At 35.9% G+C, this 16,298-nt stretch overlaps 5 protein-coding genes across 6 annotated transcripts; 1 reads left to right on the top strand and 4 right to left on the bottom strand.

The window, feature by feature from the left end:
• Positions 1-1,182: 1,182 nt before the first annotated feature.
• LOC113776528 (glucan endo-1,3-beta-glucosidase, acidic-like) lies at positions 1,183-2,843 on the bottom strand. The gene is made up of 2 exons (XM_027321712.1): positions 2,681-2,843; positions 1,183-2,315 (listed from the first exon to the last, which is right to left on the bottom strand). The coding sequence occupies exons 1-2, from the start codon at positions 2,757-2,759 to the stop codon at positions 1,366-1,368; spliced, it is 1,029 nt and encodes a 342-aa protein (XP_027177513.1). The 5' UTR covers positions 2,760-2,843; the 3' UTR covers positions 1,183-1,365.
• Positions 2,844-5,852: 3,009 nt separating this feature from the next.
• Positions 5,853-7,533, bottom strand: LOC113776526 (glucan endo-1,3-beta-glucosidase, acidic-like). The gene is made up of 2 exons (XM_027321710.1): positions 7,333-7,533; positions 5,853-6,966 (listed from the first exon to the last, which is right to left on the bottom strand). Exons 1-2 carry the CDS (start codon positions 7,505-7,507, stop codon positions 6,011-6,013), a joined length of 1,131 nt encoding a protein of 376 aa, XP_027177511.1. The 5' UTR covers positions 7,508-7,533; the 3' UTR covers positions 5,853-6,010.
• Positions 7,534-7,960: 427 nt separating this feature from the next.
• LOC113776529 (glutathione S-transferase U21-like) lies at positions 7,961-10,020 on the top strand. 2 transcript variants are annotated; one of them, XM_027321714.1, is made up of 3 exons: positions 7,961-8,335; positions 8,646-8,782; positions 9,959-10,020. In XM_027321714.1, the coding sequence occupies exons 1-3, from the start codon at positions 8,240-8,242 to the stop codon at positions 9,981-9,983; spliced, it is 258 nt and encodes an 85-aa protein (XP_027177515.1). In that variant the 5' UTR covers positions 7,961-8,239; the 3' UTR covers positions 9,984-10,020. The 2 variants fall into 2 exon arrangements, with proteins under 2 accessions (XP_027177515.1, XP_027177514.1); XM_027321713.1 differs by lacking the exon at positions 9,959-10,020 and adding an exon at positions 9,371-9,451.
• Positions 9,386-10,354, bottom strand: LOC113776530 (probable glutathione S-transferase parC). Its single transcript, XM_027321715.1, has 2 exons — positions 10,027-10,354; positions 9,386-9,757 (listed from the first exon to the last, which is right to left on the bottom strand). The coding sequence occupies exons 1-2, from the start codon at positions 10,351-10,353 to the stop codon at positions 9,407-9,409; spliced, it is 678 nt and encodes a 225-aa protein (XP_027177516.1). The 5' UTR covers position 10,354; the 3' UTR covers positions 9,386-9,406.
• A 1,745-nt stretch (positions 10,355-12,099) lies between these two features.
• Positions 12,100-13,982, bottom strand: LOC113776527 (glucan endo-1,3-beta-glucosidase, acidic-like). Its single transcript, XM_027321711.1, has 2 exons — positions 13,852-13,982; positions 12,100-13,221 (listed from the first exon to the last, which is right to left on the bottom strand). Exons 1-2 carry the CDS (start codon positions 13,928-13,930, stop codon positions 12,269-12,271), a joined length of 1,032 nt encoding a protein of 343 aa, XP_027177512.1. The 5' UTR covers positions 13,931-13,982; the 3' UTR covers positions 12,100-12,268.
• Between the last annotated feature and the right edge of the window lie 2,316 nt (positions 13,983-16,298).

Genomic DNA, 16,298 nt, shown 5'->3' with positions numbered 1-16,298 from the left:
ATAAGAAAAAAGTACCAAAATTTTCATGTCCATACCTACTACTATTTGATAAACAACTATAATAATAATTTTATCACTATGATAGGATATTTTTTATGGTATTTTATTATAGATTTAGATTTATAAGATTAAAAAGAAAATGCTGAAATAATTCATTTAGAGTTTATGAATTTTTTAAGTAGTGGGATTATCATAATTTAATAGTGATTTTGGGCCATTTCTTTTTATATTTATTATTAACTTTAATACCAAAAAATAGAAAACAAAGATCAGCAAAAACATTGGATTACATATAAGTTAACTCATAAAAAAAAATCACTAGTTCGACATTTGGTTATAATAGAAACTAGAGGTAATAATGCTAGTTATACAGTTTTATTGGCAAAAAATAAAAAAAAGGAGTAAGAAGAAAAAAGAATGAAAAAATAAATTTAAAAGTCATTCTAAGCATAAGCATACCAAATAAGGGAATTTCATTAATTAAGGGTAGTATTATCACTTTAAATGATAAGGGAGGTATGTGTAATTTTTAAAACCTTGAGGGAGCTAAATGAAACTGTTAGAAACCTCAAGGGAGGTATCTGAAATTATCCCTAGTTTCAATTGCAAATCTTTACTTTGCCGAGTTTAATTATGGGCATTAGCTAGCATCTGAAGATTCGTCTCAAGTTCTAGTTGGTTATTTACCATTTTTGTAGAATTAAGAGCTCACTCTAATTGTATTCCATACTTTGCAATATAGCTGAAAATGGTACGATACCAAATAAACAAAATAACAAGTATTATTCCTTTTTTTACTATTCATAATTAACTAAAAATTATTCTTATTATGATCTTGCTATTTGTTGCTTTTACTATTAATAGTTGATTAATACTACTATTCTCTGATTGGTTGATTTTCTAAATATGCAACTGAGACATAAATGTGAGAAACCGTACACCGGGAATACAAGTTAAAACACAGTAGACTCATTAAGTTGATTGAAACACAGAGAACTTAAGTTATAATTTCTCATAGTACTGTGAACCAAAATCAAAATTTTCCCCATTTTCTTGCTAAACTTGTTAGATAGCTCTATTTTTATTTGGTTATGATGGTCCAGGTTAATCCAATTCCCAGCATGTTTCACAATTTACCTATGTTTAAAGACTAAATATGCACCAAGATATTTTAGCAACTACTAAGAATAAATTGCTCCAGCAGCAAAACATTTTTATTTATCAATATATAGGTTGCCAAGGCTAGAATTTTAGAGCAATCCCCACTTGAGATGACAATCTATCTATATAAGCAAGGGATAACATGTGGAGCCTATGGATTCTTATTCTTATTCTTGTTATACACTAGCTAATTTCTCAATCTAGTTAGAAGCTGATTGGGTACTTTGGCTGCCTATTTGGAAGAAAGAGCCCAAAATGCTTCTCAGAGTCTGGACTCTTTTGATCTTCATCAAACAAATCAAAAATGTAAGTCTCAATAGCTCTTCCAGGCCTTTTTGGGGTTCCAGAATTCCCATTGACATGCCGAATCAGGTTAGTGTTGTAAGTCCTGGCATTGTCTATTGATGTCGCTTGTCCTCCATCTGATGGCCAACCAGTCTCTGATACAACAATTTCGACAGATTGGCCTCCGGCCCTTTCGAGCGCTGAATATGTTGCATCCAAGAGAGCATCAAGAAGATTTTGATATTTCACACCATCTGGTGTGGTAATGCCCGAAGATGTAAAAAGAGCATATTCAAGAGCTATGTTCTGGGAATTGTATATGTAGGCAAAGTATGGATACACGTTAACGAGTAATGGGGTGCCTTTGCTAGCTAAGAACTGAACAATGGGATTGATAAAATTTTGGACTTCAGGTTTGAAAGTGCCAGCTGATGGAGGAAAATTATTTCCAACAAGTTCAGTTTCAACAGCAGTGGAAACTTTGATGCCTAGCCCTGCCGCAGAAATTGCGTTGAAGATGTTTTGGATGGCAGGGAGAACAAAGTTTGCGTATTGAGCTGTGTCGCCCTTTATTGGGCTGACTTCATTTCCAACTGCGATGTACCTGAATTTGACATTGGGATAATTCCTTACATTGTTTTGAACCCAAGTATTTGCATTATCTTGGCTTGCAGCAACGTTCTGAAGAGCAGTGTTGGGAACCCCAAGAATGACTTCGATATTTGAACCTCCTAGGGCTTGAAGAGTGGATTGATCAGGATCGTAGATTCGCATTCTTTTGATGTTGTTCTGGTTGCAAAGGGCTACAACATCTGCTGGAGATGGAAGATTACTCCCAAGCCTTCCATAGCAAACGCCTGTTTGAGCCCCTGCATCAAATTTCATATGCACAATGATGAGATTGACCTGATTTAGTTCAGTCTGCAAACCAGGGCTGATTTAGTAAGAAAGCTTTACATTCATTTTGTTGGATAAACTGATAATGAAAAGTTCCACAGTTTCCCCATTCTTTAAACAAGTAAAGAAAGCACTTATTAATAAGTTAAAGTCATTTAATATCTGATTAAAGTATGGCTTAGCAGCCCTAGTAATCGATAATGTTGCCGGGTCTGGTTTTAGACGTTCATATGCCATTTACAAAACTTTTGATCTATAATTCTGCAAACATTCTGCATATTAAGATTTTAGATTTTAAACGCTACATTGCTTTGTACTTCAGGATAGAGAGGAAAACCTGTATAATCAAGCGTTGCAAGTAGCAGCAGCCCAATAACAAACATAGCGGCCTTGAATTGTTGTTCCGCACCAGCCATGGATGATGAAACGAGCAATATTCCAGTACTACTTAATACTACTTGATGAACTGCAAATTAAGCACCCCTTTTATTGAGAGGAAATGAAGGAAGATGCATAGAAAAGTAAAAGTCAGGATCTAAAATCTTGATGACTTGACAAGTCTACTGCACTTCAGGTCAAATCACTCTGTGGAAACATCGCTGTTGCAGGGTGGCTAATTTCTAGAGCACGTCATTCGCCTGCCCATGTGTTAAAATTTGAATTTTCAAACATTTTTCTATGTCCTTGATGAGAATGACTTCCTCAATCAATCAATAATAATCGTATATGCCGCCCTAATGTTTTAATGCACTTTGAAAATCAGCTTATTTTACTGGAAATATGGTCTTAGACCATAGTTGCAGCAGCATATGCTAAACAGAAGTACTCCTTCACAAGAAACTCTGCACGTCCAATTACATGTAGTTTCTTCCTATTTTGGTTTCCAAGACTCGGTGTGCAAAGGGTATGACTTGTTACATGGTAGTACTTTTGGTTAGAGGGCCTGCAACGTGGTTGCCACCTTATAACAGCTTCCAGTTCCTGAGTCCTTACTAGAAAGGAATTAAACTATATAGCTCGAGACTTTTTCATGTGCAATTTTTAGTTTTCATTTCTGCAATTAATGGTTTTTTTTTTTTTGGGGTCATACATCAGCTAGGAGTGAAGAGAGACAGGTTCAACTAGATCCTAGAGACCAATTGAAACTGAATTACCATCAAACCAAACGGGTGCGTTAAGCAGCTGCTGGATTTAGAAGAAGTCATATGTTAAATAGCATTTGGATGGGAGACAAGGTTCTAAACTTTTAACTTTCCACCCCACAAAAACACTTAAGGCCTTTGTGGTGGCTACCAACCCAATAGATGGTTATTTCTGCAATTATTGTTTAGTGGAGGAATATTAACCAGATTGGCTAAGAGGAGCAAGAACAATTACTGCTCAAGTAAAGAATAAGGTGGATTGATCATTGAAATATTATTACATGTCAATAGTAGATGAATAACCTCTTCTTCTGACTAAGTACAAAATTAGGTGCCATCTCTGGAAGAATGTTTGCAGTAAGATTACGGAATATGAAAACAGAGAATGAGTTGTGAACAAAACCATCTAATCATGGCTTGGCTTTGATGAAAGAGTAGAATCAGTCAAACCCAAAAGTTGGTTTCGTTATCTCTAAATTAGTTAGGTAAACTTCACTCTCATTGTATGGACCATATCCACATTGGACCGAACTGGCAAGGAAGTTTTAATGGAAGACAGAAATTTTCTTATTAAATTCTAATATACCATATTCTCATTTGTTTGGCCTTTGACAACATTTTGGATAGCAAATTTTTGGGTAAAATACCAAAAAATTCCTTATAGTTTACAAAATGTTTAATTTAACTCCCTCTGGTTTGGAAACGTATACTATAACTCCCTGTGGTTTTAACTAATTTGAAAATTGGACGTCAAATGTAACGGTTATACGTAAAATGTCAATATTGTCCTTATATAAATGAACTCCCTATGGTTTGTCGAATGTTCAATTTAACTCTCTTTAGTTTGAAAAATTACACTATAACTCCTTGTGATTTCGACTAAATTGAAAATTGAATGGAAAGCATCTTACATATAGTAAGGGTAATATTGACATTTCACACACAACCGTTAGATTGGATGCTTTCTATCCAATTTTCAATTTATTCAACACCACAGGGAGTTATAATGTACGTTTCCAAACTAGAGGGAGTTAAATTGAACATTTATCAAACCATAGGAAGCTTTTTTGGTATTTTACCCCAAATTTTTCCAAATAATATTTTACTTGCATCATAAACACATTCTCTAATCCACTTTTTTTTTTTATAGTCTCAACCATCCTTTTATCTCACATACGTCACATCACAAAAAGTGCTACTAAAATTATTTCAAATAATACTCTACCCAAACAGACTCATTGATTCCTAGTCAAAGTCTTCGTCTCTTCTTTATCCACAGGGAGAGGAAAAGAGAGATTTATTAGATCGATTGGGACCAATTCTAAACTTGTTTCATAGTGTCTGTTGCTGAGAGACGTATGTAAAATGAAAGCATTTCATCTAGACCGGAACTAGTTGGGTGCATTTCATAAACTTCCAACTTGAAAATTGCCGTTTTGTCGACTCGTCAAACAGTAGTTATCTAGAAGAAGACATGTAATCCAGATGAGATTTTCCTAGAAGAACTATTTGATGTATAACACAAGAAAATTGCATCCGTGACAGGCGCAATTCATTCTATAAATTCCAGGCTTCCTGCAATTGAAATGTCAATATGGGATGCGAATATTCTATACGAAAGTAGCAGTTAAACATAGATATCGACAGAAACTATGTAAGCCTTCACACTTTTTGATAGTGTGAAAAGTCATAATTAATTCATTATTTCAAGAATTAATGAATTATGTTTTGTGGAAAACACAAGTCTAGGAAGGTTGTGGAGTATGGCAGTTTTGCAGACTTTGATAACATTTGTTTAGTTGAAAACGATAACATTCTCATTACCATCCAGAAGTTGAACACTTCTTGTGACCATTATCCGTCTGACTTGGCTAAAGATGTTGTGCTTCCCCGATTAACTTTTTCTAATAATTTTGCTGCCATCAATTTTTTTTAAGTTTTTTTCTTGGCTCTTAACGACAACATTATATTAACTTTGATAATTTCTTATATGAGGATTTGAACAAATAGAATAAAAGTGTACCGTAGAAAATTACCATTATGCTATTGTCATTGTTGATGGTACAAACAGTATCATTGTATATTTTCAAATTTTCACTCTTCATATTTAACTAAACATTATTTGATTATGATCATGCTATTTGTTACTTTTACTATTGATAATCGATTAATCCTGATTAAGTTCTAATTCGTTGTCTTGCTAAATCTGCAGGTCACATACAAAGATTAGTTGAAAATATGGTAGACTAATTAAGCTGATTGGAGCACGCAGAACTAAAATATGCTTGGTGATACTACGAGCCAAAATCAAATTTTTTCTCATTTGCTTGCTAAATTAAGATAGCTCTAACCTTAAAAAAAAAAAAGAAAAGAGAAACTTAGGTGGCTGTATTTATTTGGTTATGATGGTCTAAGTTAATCTAATTCCAAGCAATTTACATAATGTACCTATGCTTGCTAAATTAAGACAACACATGAAGTCTATCGATCCTTATTCCTTTTACACACTTGAATCCTCAATCCAGTTAGAAACTGATTGGGTACTTTCGCTTCTTATTTGGAAGAAAGAGCCCAAAATGCTTCTCATATTCTGGACTCTTTTGGTCTTCATCAAACAAATCAAAAATGTAAGTCTCAATAGCTCTTCTAGGCCTTTTTGGGGTTCCAGAACTTCCATTGACATGCTTAATCAGGTTATTGTTGTAAGTCCTGGCATTGTCAATTGATGTAGCTTGTCCACCTCCAGCTGATGGCCAGCCTGTCTCTGATACAACAATTTCGACAGATGACCCTCCGGCCCTTTCGAGGGCCGAGTATATTGCATCCAAGATAGCATCAAAAAGATTTTGATACTTTACACCATCTGGTAGGGTAATGCCCGAAGCAGTAAAAAGAGCATAGTCAAGAGCTATGCTCCCGGGATTGCCTATGTAGACAAAGTATGGATACACGTTAACGAGTAATGGGGCGCCTTTGCTAGCTAAGAACTGAACTATGGGATTGATAAACTTTTGGACTTGAGGTTGGAAAGTGCCAGCTGATGGAGGAAAACTATTTCCAACTAGTCCAGTTTCAACTGCAGTGGAAACTTTGATCTGGTTTCCTAGCCCAGCTGCAGAAATTGCGTTGAAGATGTTTCGGATGGCAGGGAGAACAAAGTCTGGGCACCCAGCCGTGCATGCTAGTGGGCTGATTTCATTTCCAACTGCAATGTACCTGAATTTGACATTAGGATAATTCCTTACATTGTTTTTGACCCAATTATTTGCATTATCTTGGCTTGCAGCAACATTCTGAAGATCAGTGTTGGGAACCCCAAGAATGACTTCAATATTTGAACCTGCTAGGGCTTGAAGTGTGGAGTGATCAGGATCGTAGATTCGCATTCTTTTGATGTTGTTCTGTTTGCAAAGGGCTACAACATCTGCTGGAGATGGAAGATTACTCCCAAGCCTTCCATAACAAACGCCTGTTTGAGCCCCTGCATCAAAATTTCATATGCACAATGATTTCATTGACCTGATTAAGCTCATTCTGCAAAACAGGTGTGATTATGTAACAAAGCTTTACATTCATTTTGCAGGATGAACTGGTAATGAATACCTCCACACTTCCCCTCTTTTTCCTGAACAAGTAAAGAAACAACTTACTTATCAATTAGTGAAAGTCATTTGACATCTGATTACAGTATGGCTTACCAGCCCTAGTAATTGCTAGTGTCACCAGGTCTAGTTTTAGACTTTTCATATGCCATTTACAAAACTTTTGATCTATGATTCTGCAAACATTCTGCATATCAAGATTTTAGACGCTACATTGCATTGTAATTCAGGATAGAGAGGAAAACCTGTATAATCAAGTGTTGCAAGTAACAGCAGCCCAATAACAAACATAGTGGCCGTGAATTCAGAATTGTTGTTTTTCACCAGCCATGGATAATGAAACAAGCAATATTCCAGTACTACTTGATGAGCTACAAATTGAGCACCCCTTTTACAGAAAGGGTATGAAGGAAGATGCATAGAAAAGTTAGAATCTAAAATCTTGATGACTTGGTCAGTCTAGTGCATCGCAGGTCAATCACTCTTCTGGAAACACGGCTAAAACCGACAGAATACGGTAACAGAAAATTAGGTGTGAACAAAACCAAAAGGGATGATTATTCAAAGTAGTTTTAGTCATGGCTTGGCTTTGAGGAAAGACTAGAATCAGTCAAACCCAATAATTGGTCAACATTGAGTTAGCTAGGCAAACTTTACTTTCATGTATTATGTATGGACTATATCCAAATTGGACGTAACGGCACTGAAGTTTTAATGGCAGAAAGAAATTTTCTCAACTCATTAAATTCTAACATACCATATTCTCATTTCTTTGGCCTTTGATAACATTGACTCTAAGTCAAAGTCTTCGTCTCTTCCTTTTTCCAGCGAGAGAGAGAGAGAGAGATTTATTAGATCGATTAGGATCAAATTCTAAACTTGTTTCATAGTATCTGTTGCTGAGAGATGTATGTAAAATGAAAGCATTTCGTCTCGAGCGGAACTAGTTAGATGCATTTCATAAACTTCCGACTTGAAAATTGACATTTTGTCGATTCATCAAACAGTAGTTATCAAGAAGAAGACGTGTAATCAAGATGAGAATTTCCCAGAAGAACTATTTGATGTAATAACACAAGAAAATTGCATCCATGATAGGTGCAATTCATGCTATGAATTCCGGGCTTTCTGTCGATAATTATTGTTCAGTGCATGGATGAAGTATGGCGGGATAAAAATCCTTTCATGCCATCTGACCCCATCAGGAAAGCTCAAGCCAGGTTCTGGGCTGACTTTGTTGATAAAAAGGTACCAAGGTCAATTTATTATTCCTCACTGATAGATATTTTTTGTGAGCTTCAGTGTAGATTTAATTTGTTTCTGTGTTTTTATTGTTTGACTTAACCTTGTTTGGATTGTCATTCTCCAAAATTTTTTTACATTTTTCAATTATCTTTTTACCTTACGTATATCAAATCATTATAGTACATTTTTCTACAAAAACTGCAAAAGATAGCAATCCATCACTTTCTTTTCAAATAGATAATGTTATGCTCTAAACAATTAACATCTATTACTGCTGGTGTTATTAAATTAAATTTTGAACTGTTTGACGCAGGTTTTTACTGTAGGAAGAAAAACTTGGGCTACAAAGGGAGAAGATCTGGAGGCAGCTAATATGGAATTCATAGAGACCTACAAAATTTTGGAAGGAGAACTTGGAGACAAGCCTTACTTTGGAGGTGCAAACTTTGGGTACGTACTTAGATATAGCTCTAATACCTTTCTACAGTTGGTTTTATGCCTACGAGATTTTTGGAAATTTCAACATAGAGACAGAGTGCCCCAAGATCGTGGCATGGGCTAAAAGGTGCATGAAAAGGGAGTGTGTGTCAAAGTCCCTTGCTGATTTTCATAAGGTTTATGAGTATGCTTTGAAGTTGAGGAAGAAACATGGGATTGACTAAGAAACAAAAGTACCAATAATCCTTTGTGTAGTTTATGTTGCAAATAAGTCCAGAGTGAACGCTCTGTTTATTACTGGCAAAACAAAAATAATTTGTATATGTTTCAATTGGGAATGAAAATTGTAGGGGATTTATCTTGCTATGGGAGTGTGGTTGTATAATTTTACAACTATGAAATTAGTGAAAACCTGTATTAAAGGAATTCATTTCCTCTTTTCTTTTCTCTTTCGAGTTTTTCACAGCTGATTCCTCTACTTGTTAGATATGTATAGAGTAGTTCAAAACATTCTTTCACCTAATTAGTCCTTGGCCAATGTTTCAACATATAGAAATTGTTTTATTAGTCCTTTGAGCATATTCTTTTTTATTGTTACAGGACAAAGTACCAAAAACCATTAATTCTTCTTCACATTTAGTCAAGTCCAAAAACCTTCTTAAATCCCAAAATGGCTTCATAGAGCTTCTTGGGTTCAGGAAGAGACTTGGAGACACTATCCCTTTCCATGCATCTCTTAGCCCATGCCACCAGCTTTGGGCACTCAGTCGCCGCATTAAAGTTGCAGATAATCTCATAGGTGTGTAGCCAACTGCAGAGTCCAATGACAACAACGTCAAGATACCCGAACTTGTCACCCCCAAAATAAAGTTTGTCTCCAAGGGCTTCCTCCTCCAGCGTCTTAATGGAGTTTGTCAAGCCAATCTTTGCTGCTTCTGGCTCTTCTCCTTTTCTTGACCAGGTGACTTGACGACCGTATTCATAAACCTGAAATTGGAGTGCATTATCTCATCATCTTAAGGCATCTTTCCCACAAGTGTGTACATGGACACACAACAAATAATCTCAATTGGAATTTTAATCCCCTAAATCTAGACGTATGATGTATATTTATACCTGCTAATGTATACACTATCAGTATAGAAAAGGTTAATATAATTTTAAGACTCAATTTCATCAACATGGCAGGAATGATATTTGTGGCAATGTTTAAATTAGCTGAAAGAGATTTTACCAATGATAGGATGCATGCTGACCTTTTTGTCAAGAAAATCAGCCCAAAACCTGGCTTGAGCTCTCTCATAAGGATCAGAAGGCAAGAGTGAAGCTTTACCTTTCCACACCTCATCAATGTATTCCACTGCAATGAGGGATTCACAAACGGGTTTTCCATCGTGAATCAGAACCGGGATTGTCTTGTGAATTGGATTCATCCTCAAGAGCAACTCACTTTTGTTGCCAATTAGATCCTCTTGTTTGTGCTCGTACTTGATTTCTTTTTCTTCTAGTGCAACTCTTGCCCTCATGCCATACATGCTAGTCCAAAAGTCTAGAAGAATTACCTCCTCTCTTGCCTCACCCATTCTTGCAAATTCACCCCAAATCTTATCAAGTAGACTGGATAATAGTGAGTATATATATATATATATATATATATAGTGGAAATGGACAATTGAGTATTTAAACTCGAACTTGCCATTTGATCTGGTAACATTCATGCCGTCCTCAGTCTTGACCATGCCACCTTGTATATTCTAGAACTGAGTAGTTATCCATAATCTAATACTGCTCCATCAAGCCTCGTGAAGTTGTCCTTTCGGTTGACATTTGGAACTAAAGCTAAAAATGCAAAAAAGAACTCACAGAAATTTTCCCTCCTGGAAAAGTGCATTTAAGAAATGCTTGTGTTTAGTAGTGTCATCCTCATCAATCATCATCCCCTAAATCAAGGTTAGACCACCAATCTAGTCAAAAATATTTTCACCATGCAACTCGCTAATGAGTAAAAATCGAAAACAAAGAACACAAAAATCAGACGAACAAGAAGCAAACTGAGAACGGAATCATGCTTTTGCAATGAAGGCCCATTTGACAAATGAGTTTTTGAGTGTTTGTCTAAAATTTTACTTTAACTTACTGTAAAAGATGTAGGAAAAATTTTTAAAATGTATAAATTTTTGAATATTTTGAAGTGTATCGTTTAAAAATTTTGAGAAATTATTGTAGCTAAAATTGTTAAAAAAAAGCTTACAGCAGACAAATTTTTTGAGAAGTTTTTTTGGTGAAAGTTGAATTCAGTATTCTCATGTCAGTTCAATGTACAAGACTAATTTTACGTACAGGAAATATTAAACAAAGTGGTTAGGCCATTGTCCGACTCAATGTTTAAACGAGGACAATATTGATATTTCAACTAATAACATTGTAAAGGTTATATTCTATTAAATTTTCACTTTATATGAAACTAGAGGGAACAAAATAGATTATTTTTAAAATGTTAGGAGCGTCGACATGTGGCGATAGACCTATCACATATAGAAAAATAATTTGCCTCTCCCCTTTCTTGCTGCAAACATTTCGTCTGAAAAAATTTCAACGCTGCACGAAGCGAGTGTTCGATCCTTGCGGCGGCGTGACTTAGACTGCCTATTTATTCAAAACAAATTATTGGAGAGACTGAGTAAAATGATTCCAAACTCCAAACTATATGCGCTGGTCAGCTGTCACAATAAAAGGCGCATATAATCTAGTACCTTTACTGTTCAAAAAAATATAAACAAATTAGAGTTTACAAATACTTAATATTTACAAGTCATACCAAACAAACAAACAAAAAAAACTAGTATAATTGTATATTTTTAAGTTTCACTATTCATATTTAACTAAACATTATTTTTATGATGATTTCTTTTTAAAAAAAAAAATTTATGATGATCTTGCTATATGTTACTTTTACTATCAATAATGGGTTAATCCTCAGTTCTAATCTGTTGACTTGATAATTCTGCATGTCACATACAAATATGAGAAACCATGCACTGGAAAGATTAGTTGAACATACGGTAGACTAATTAAGTTGATTGAAACACGCAGAACTAAATTATGATTGGTGATACTACGATCCAAAAATCAAAATTTTCTCATTTGCTTGCTAAATTAAGATTGCTCTAACCTGAAAAGAAAGGGAAAAAAAAAAGGAGAAAAACTTAGGTAGCTGCAAGTTTATTTGGTTATGATGGCCTAGGTTAATCCATTTCCAAGCAATTTTCGTAATTAACCTATGTTTAAAAACTAAACATGTAGTAAAACATTTTAGCAACTACTAACAATTAATTGCTCCAGCAGCAAAACATTTGTGTTTATTTCACACATACATTGCCAAGGCTAGAAATTATTAGAGCAACCCTTATTTGAGATGACAATTCATACAAGCAGGAGAGACAACAGATGGAGTCTATCTGTCCTTGTTCCTGTTATACGGTTGATTCCTCAATCTAGTTAGAAACTGATTGGGTACTTTGGCTGCCTATTTGGAAGAAAGAGCCCAAAATGCTTCTCATATTCTGGACTCTTTTGATCTTCATCAAACAAATCAAAAATGTAAGTCTCAATAGCCCTTCCAGGCCTTTTTGGGGTTCCAGAATTCCCATTGACATGCTTGATCAGGTTATTGTTGTAAGTCCTGGCATTGTCTATTGATGTCGCTTGTCCTCCAGCTGATGGCCAACCAGTCTCCGATACAACAATTTGGACTGATGAGCCTCCAGCCTTTTCGAGCGCCGAGTATGTTGCATCCACGAGAGCATCAAAAAGATTTTGATACTTTACACCATCTGGTGTGGTGATGCCCGAAGATGTAAAAAGAGCATATTCAAGAGCTATGCTCTTGGGATTGCCTGTGTAGGAAAAGTATGGATATACATTAACGAGTAATGGGGCACCGTTGCCAGCTAAGAACTGAACGATGGGCTTGATAAAATTTTGAGCTTGAGGTTGGAAAGTGCCAGCTGATGGAGGATAACCATTTGCAACTAGTCCAGTTTCAATAGCAGTGGAAACTTTGATCTGGTTTCTGAGCCCCGCTGCAGAAATTGCGTTGAAGATGTTTCTGATGGCAGGGAGAAGAAAGTTTGTGTACTGAGCCGTCCCTGTTAGTGGGCTGACTTCATTTCCAACTGCAATGTACCTGAATTTGACGTTGGGATACTTCCTGACATTGTTTTGAACCCAATTATTTGCATTAGCTTGGCTTGCAGCAACATTCTGTAGATCGGTGTTGGGAACCCCAAGCATGACTTCAATGTTTGAACCTCCAAGGGCTTGAAGGGTGGGTTGATGAGGATCATAGATTCGCATTCTTTTGATGTTTCTTTGGTTGCACAGGGCGACAACATCTGCTGGAGATGGAAGATTACTTCCAAGCCTTCCATAACAAACTCCTGTTTGAGCCCCTGCATCAAATTTCATATACATAAGCATTAGATTAAACCTATTAAGTTCCTTCTCCGAACAGGGCAGATAATGTAAAAAGGCTTCACAATCATTCTGTAGGATATAAAACTGGTAATGAAAACTTCCACATTTTAACTTCTGCTTGAAAGAGTTAAAGAAAAAAGAAAAGCACTTGTTGATTAGTGAAAGTCATTTAATGTCTGTCTGATCAAAATATGGCTTAGCAGTCCTAGAAGATGTTAATTTGACCAGGTTGGGTTATAGACTTTCTAGTACGTCACTTGGAAACATTTTCAATTTGGGGAAGCACAAATAGGTGATCGACAAATTACGAATTTGAATTTAAACCCTTATTCTTGAACGAGGAAACAAGATTTTCACTACTAATTTATGCTCTGTTGAAATTTTCAAATGGTATGTTTGAGGCGAGAGCTGAATTCTTGACCTCGAGTTTAATGTACGTTGCAGGCAGCAACTTTTTGAACTCATCATGCAACTAACAAAGTTAAAGGCTTAAAGCTCAAATAACAGAAGATGGCCTGGGAGTTCTATAATTCTGAAAACTTGTTGTATATTATATATATTGAGAAGAGCTACAATGCATTGCACTTCAGGCCGAAGAGGAAAACCTGTAAAATCAAGGGTTGCAACTAAAAGCAGGCTGAGGAGAAGCATAGTGGCCTTGAATTCTGGTTCTGCACCAGCCATGGATAATGAAACGAGCAATATTTGGTTACTACTTAATGTTACTTGCTGAACTACAAAGTTAACGCCCGTTTTATAGTGAGGGAGTGAAGGAAGAAGCATAGAAAAGTAAAAGTAGATATCTAAAGTCTTGATGGCTTGACAAGTCTACTGCATTGCAGGTCAATCACTCTGTGGAAATATGGGAAAAACAACAAATTGTTCTTGGATGGCTAGTTTGTGCCTTTGTGGAGCACGTCACTTCCATGTCCATGTGTTAAATTTTGAATTTTAAAACATTATCTATGTCCTTGATGAGAATGACTTGGCAAAATTAGGTCTTGCAAGCCGCCCTAATGTGTTAATGCACTTGGAAAAGTGGCTTATTTCACTGGAAATATGGTCTTAAATGCAAAGCAGAAATATTATTTTGTTTTACATGAAACTCTACGTATTTCTTGTATTTTTCAGATTTGTTAAAAAATTTTGCATATCTATCGTACCTGTTAAATTTTGCAGATCTATTATTTGTAGTGCATATTTAATCTATCACTAGGGTAGCGATGAAAATCAAATTTGTGCTGGATAATTTCCAGCAATCTGTTAATAAAACTTGCTTTTTATCCAAAAAAAAAAAAAAACTCTTTATCCTGTTTGCTGTAATTAATGCTTAGTGGAGGCATATAAACCAGATTGGGAAGAGGAGCTAGAACAATTACTACTGAAGTTAAGAATGGGGTGGCTTGATCATTGAATATTGTTTCATGTCAATAGTTGTTGAATAACAGCTTTTTATTATACATGAAAATCTGAGTTTCATGCAAATTTTCTAGACAAAATAGATAGGTTAAACGGATCAAATTGTATAGCGTGGCACATAAAAGTGTGCATCGTCTAGATCCAATTTGGTGCTGGGAAACGCTATTTACCATGCAACTAGTCCTGGAATATTCCCACATAAACTTCAGGAAAATTGATAAATTTAAAGAGTAAACATCAGTTTTTGGGCTAGCAGCCCCTGAGAAAGGGTGGATTAATTACTTCTTGAAAAAAAAAATAAATCTTCACCAGGAAAGAGGTGGCTATGGGCACTTTTTTTTTAAAGGTTTCACAAAAGAAAATAAAGAGACATGCTACTACTGACTTCTTTTTGGGACAAAATACGAAAATGTTATTCATCACGAAGATTAAATTGAATAGTAGAGCCTTTTTTTTGGTTAATACGATAGACCCACAATTATTCTATACTACGGGAAGGAAAGGACCTAAAGAGATCGAAGGGAAATCGGAGAGGACTGAACCACCTACCGGCTCAAACGAATGCACTACGCACTCGACTGGAAACCACTTAAAGTGGCTTGCCATATTATTGTGGCCAATGGTGGGAGGCAAGGTTTGATCCCTGACCTCCCACCCCACCAACTTTGGCGGTGGCGCTTGTAATTTGCCTGTGAGGCTAACATCATGACCTAAAGAACAAGGCACAGCACAGGATGTCAAGTGCATATTTAGTGCCATCCCATCAACGGAATGTGTCAAAATATGTTTGTAGCAAGAGTGCACAATATCAAAAGCAGAAAATGAGTTCTAAACAAAACCAATATAGTCTAAACCGGATAAGGATGACTATCAAAAATTGTTTGGTCACGTCTTGGCTTTGAGGCAAGATCACAATCAGTCAAATCCCAAAATTTGGTCCATTTCAATTTCAATTCTGAATTAGGCAAACTTCACCCTCATGAGTGGACTACATCCAAATTTGACCCAATAGGCACGGAAGTTTTATGGAAGAAAAATTATGTCAATTTATACAACTGGATAGAACTGGACAAAACCTCAACTGCAGAGCCTCTATATCCTTAACATACAATATATTCTCATTTGTTTGGCGTTCCATAACAAACTCCCAGTCAAAATCTTCTTCTCTTCCTTTTTTCAGAGAGAGAGATATAGAGATTCATTAGGTCGAAATTCAAAACTTACGGCATAGTATTTCGGCTAGACCGGTACCAGCTAGGTGCATTTCATAAACTTCCAACTTGAAAATTGCCGTTTTGTCAATTTCATCAAGATGAGGATTTCCTTCAGAAGCATTTGCTGTATAACACAAGAAAATTGACTCCGTGACAAGCGCAATTCAAGCTATAATTCCACCAATAAAAATGTGATGCGACTATTCGGTTGGGAGGGGAGCACTTAAAACAGATATTGACGGACACTTTGAAAGCCTTTTTAACACTTGGGTACTAATTGCCAAATACATATGAATCCAAGAATTTAAGATAAGCCACCCTTTATGTCCTCTCTCCCCCTTCCCCTGCGCAACGGCAACACTTTATCCTACCGCTACTACACTAAGTGAATCACGACATCAGATAAGCGCACTACTGCA

Source organism: Coffea eugenioides, chromosome 6, assembly GCF_003713205.1.
Source record: "Coffea eugenioides isolate CCC68of chromosome 6, Ceug_1.0, whole genome shotgun sequence".
NCBI classification, from domain to species: Eukaryota; Viridiplantae; Streptophyta; class Magnoliopsida; order Gentianales; family Rubiaceae; genus Coffea; species Coffea eugenioides.
Note: the sequence above shows the minus strand (reverse complement) of the source record. Positions and strands in the feature narration are given on the sequence as shown.

Excerpts from the sequence above, each read along its gene's own strand:
- LOC113776528 (XM_027321712.1), bottom strand. The coding sequence starts at position 2,759 with ATGGCTGGTGCGGAACAACAATTCAAGGCCGCTATGTTTGTTATTGGG. Across the intron at positions 2,316-2,680 it reads TGCAACGCTTGATTATACAG|GGGCTCAAACAGGCGTTTGC; the intron begins GTTTTCCTCTCT and ends AATTTGATGCAG.
- LOC113776526 (XM_027321710.1), bottom strand. The coding sequence starts at position 7,507 with ATGCATCTTCCTTCATACCCTTTCTGTAAAAGGGGTGCTCAATTTGTA. Across the intron at positions 6,967-7,332 it reads TGCAACACTTGATTATACAG|GGGCTCAAACAGGCGTTTGT; the intron begins GTTTTCCTCTCT and ends ATTTTGATGCAG.
- LOC113776529 (XM_027321713.1), top strand. The coding sequence starts at position 8,240 with ATGGATGAAGTATGGCGGGATAAAAATCCTTTCATGCCATCTGACCCC. Across the intron at positions 8,336-8,645 it reads CTGACTTTGTTGATAAAAAG|GTTTTTACTGTAGGAAGAAA; the intron begins GTACCAAGGTCA and ends TGTTTGACGCAG. Across the intron at positions 8,783-9,370 it reads TTTGGAGGTGCAAACTTTGG|GACAAAGTACCAAAAACCAT; the intron begins GTACGTACTTAG and ends TTATTGTTACAG.
- LOC113776530 (XM_027321715.1), bottom strand. The coding sequence starts at position 10,353 with ATGGGTGAGGCAAGAGAGGAGGTAATTCTTCTAGACTTTTGGACTAGC. Across the intron at positions 9,758-10,026 it reads CTGATTTTCTTGACAAAAAG|GTTTATGAATACGGTCGTCA; the intron begins GTCAGCATGCAT and ends CTCCAATTTCAG.
- LOC113776527 (XM_027321711.1), bottom strand. The coding sequence starts at position 13,930 with ATGGCTGGTGCAGAACCAGAATTCAAGGCCACTATGCTTCTCCTCAGC. Across the intron at positions 13,222-13,851 it reads TGCAACCCTTGATTTTACAG|GGGCTCAAACAGGAGTTTGT; the intron begins GTTTTCCTCTTC and ends AATTTGATGCAG.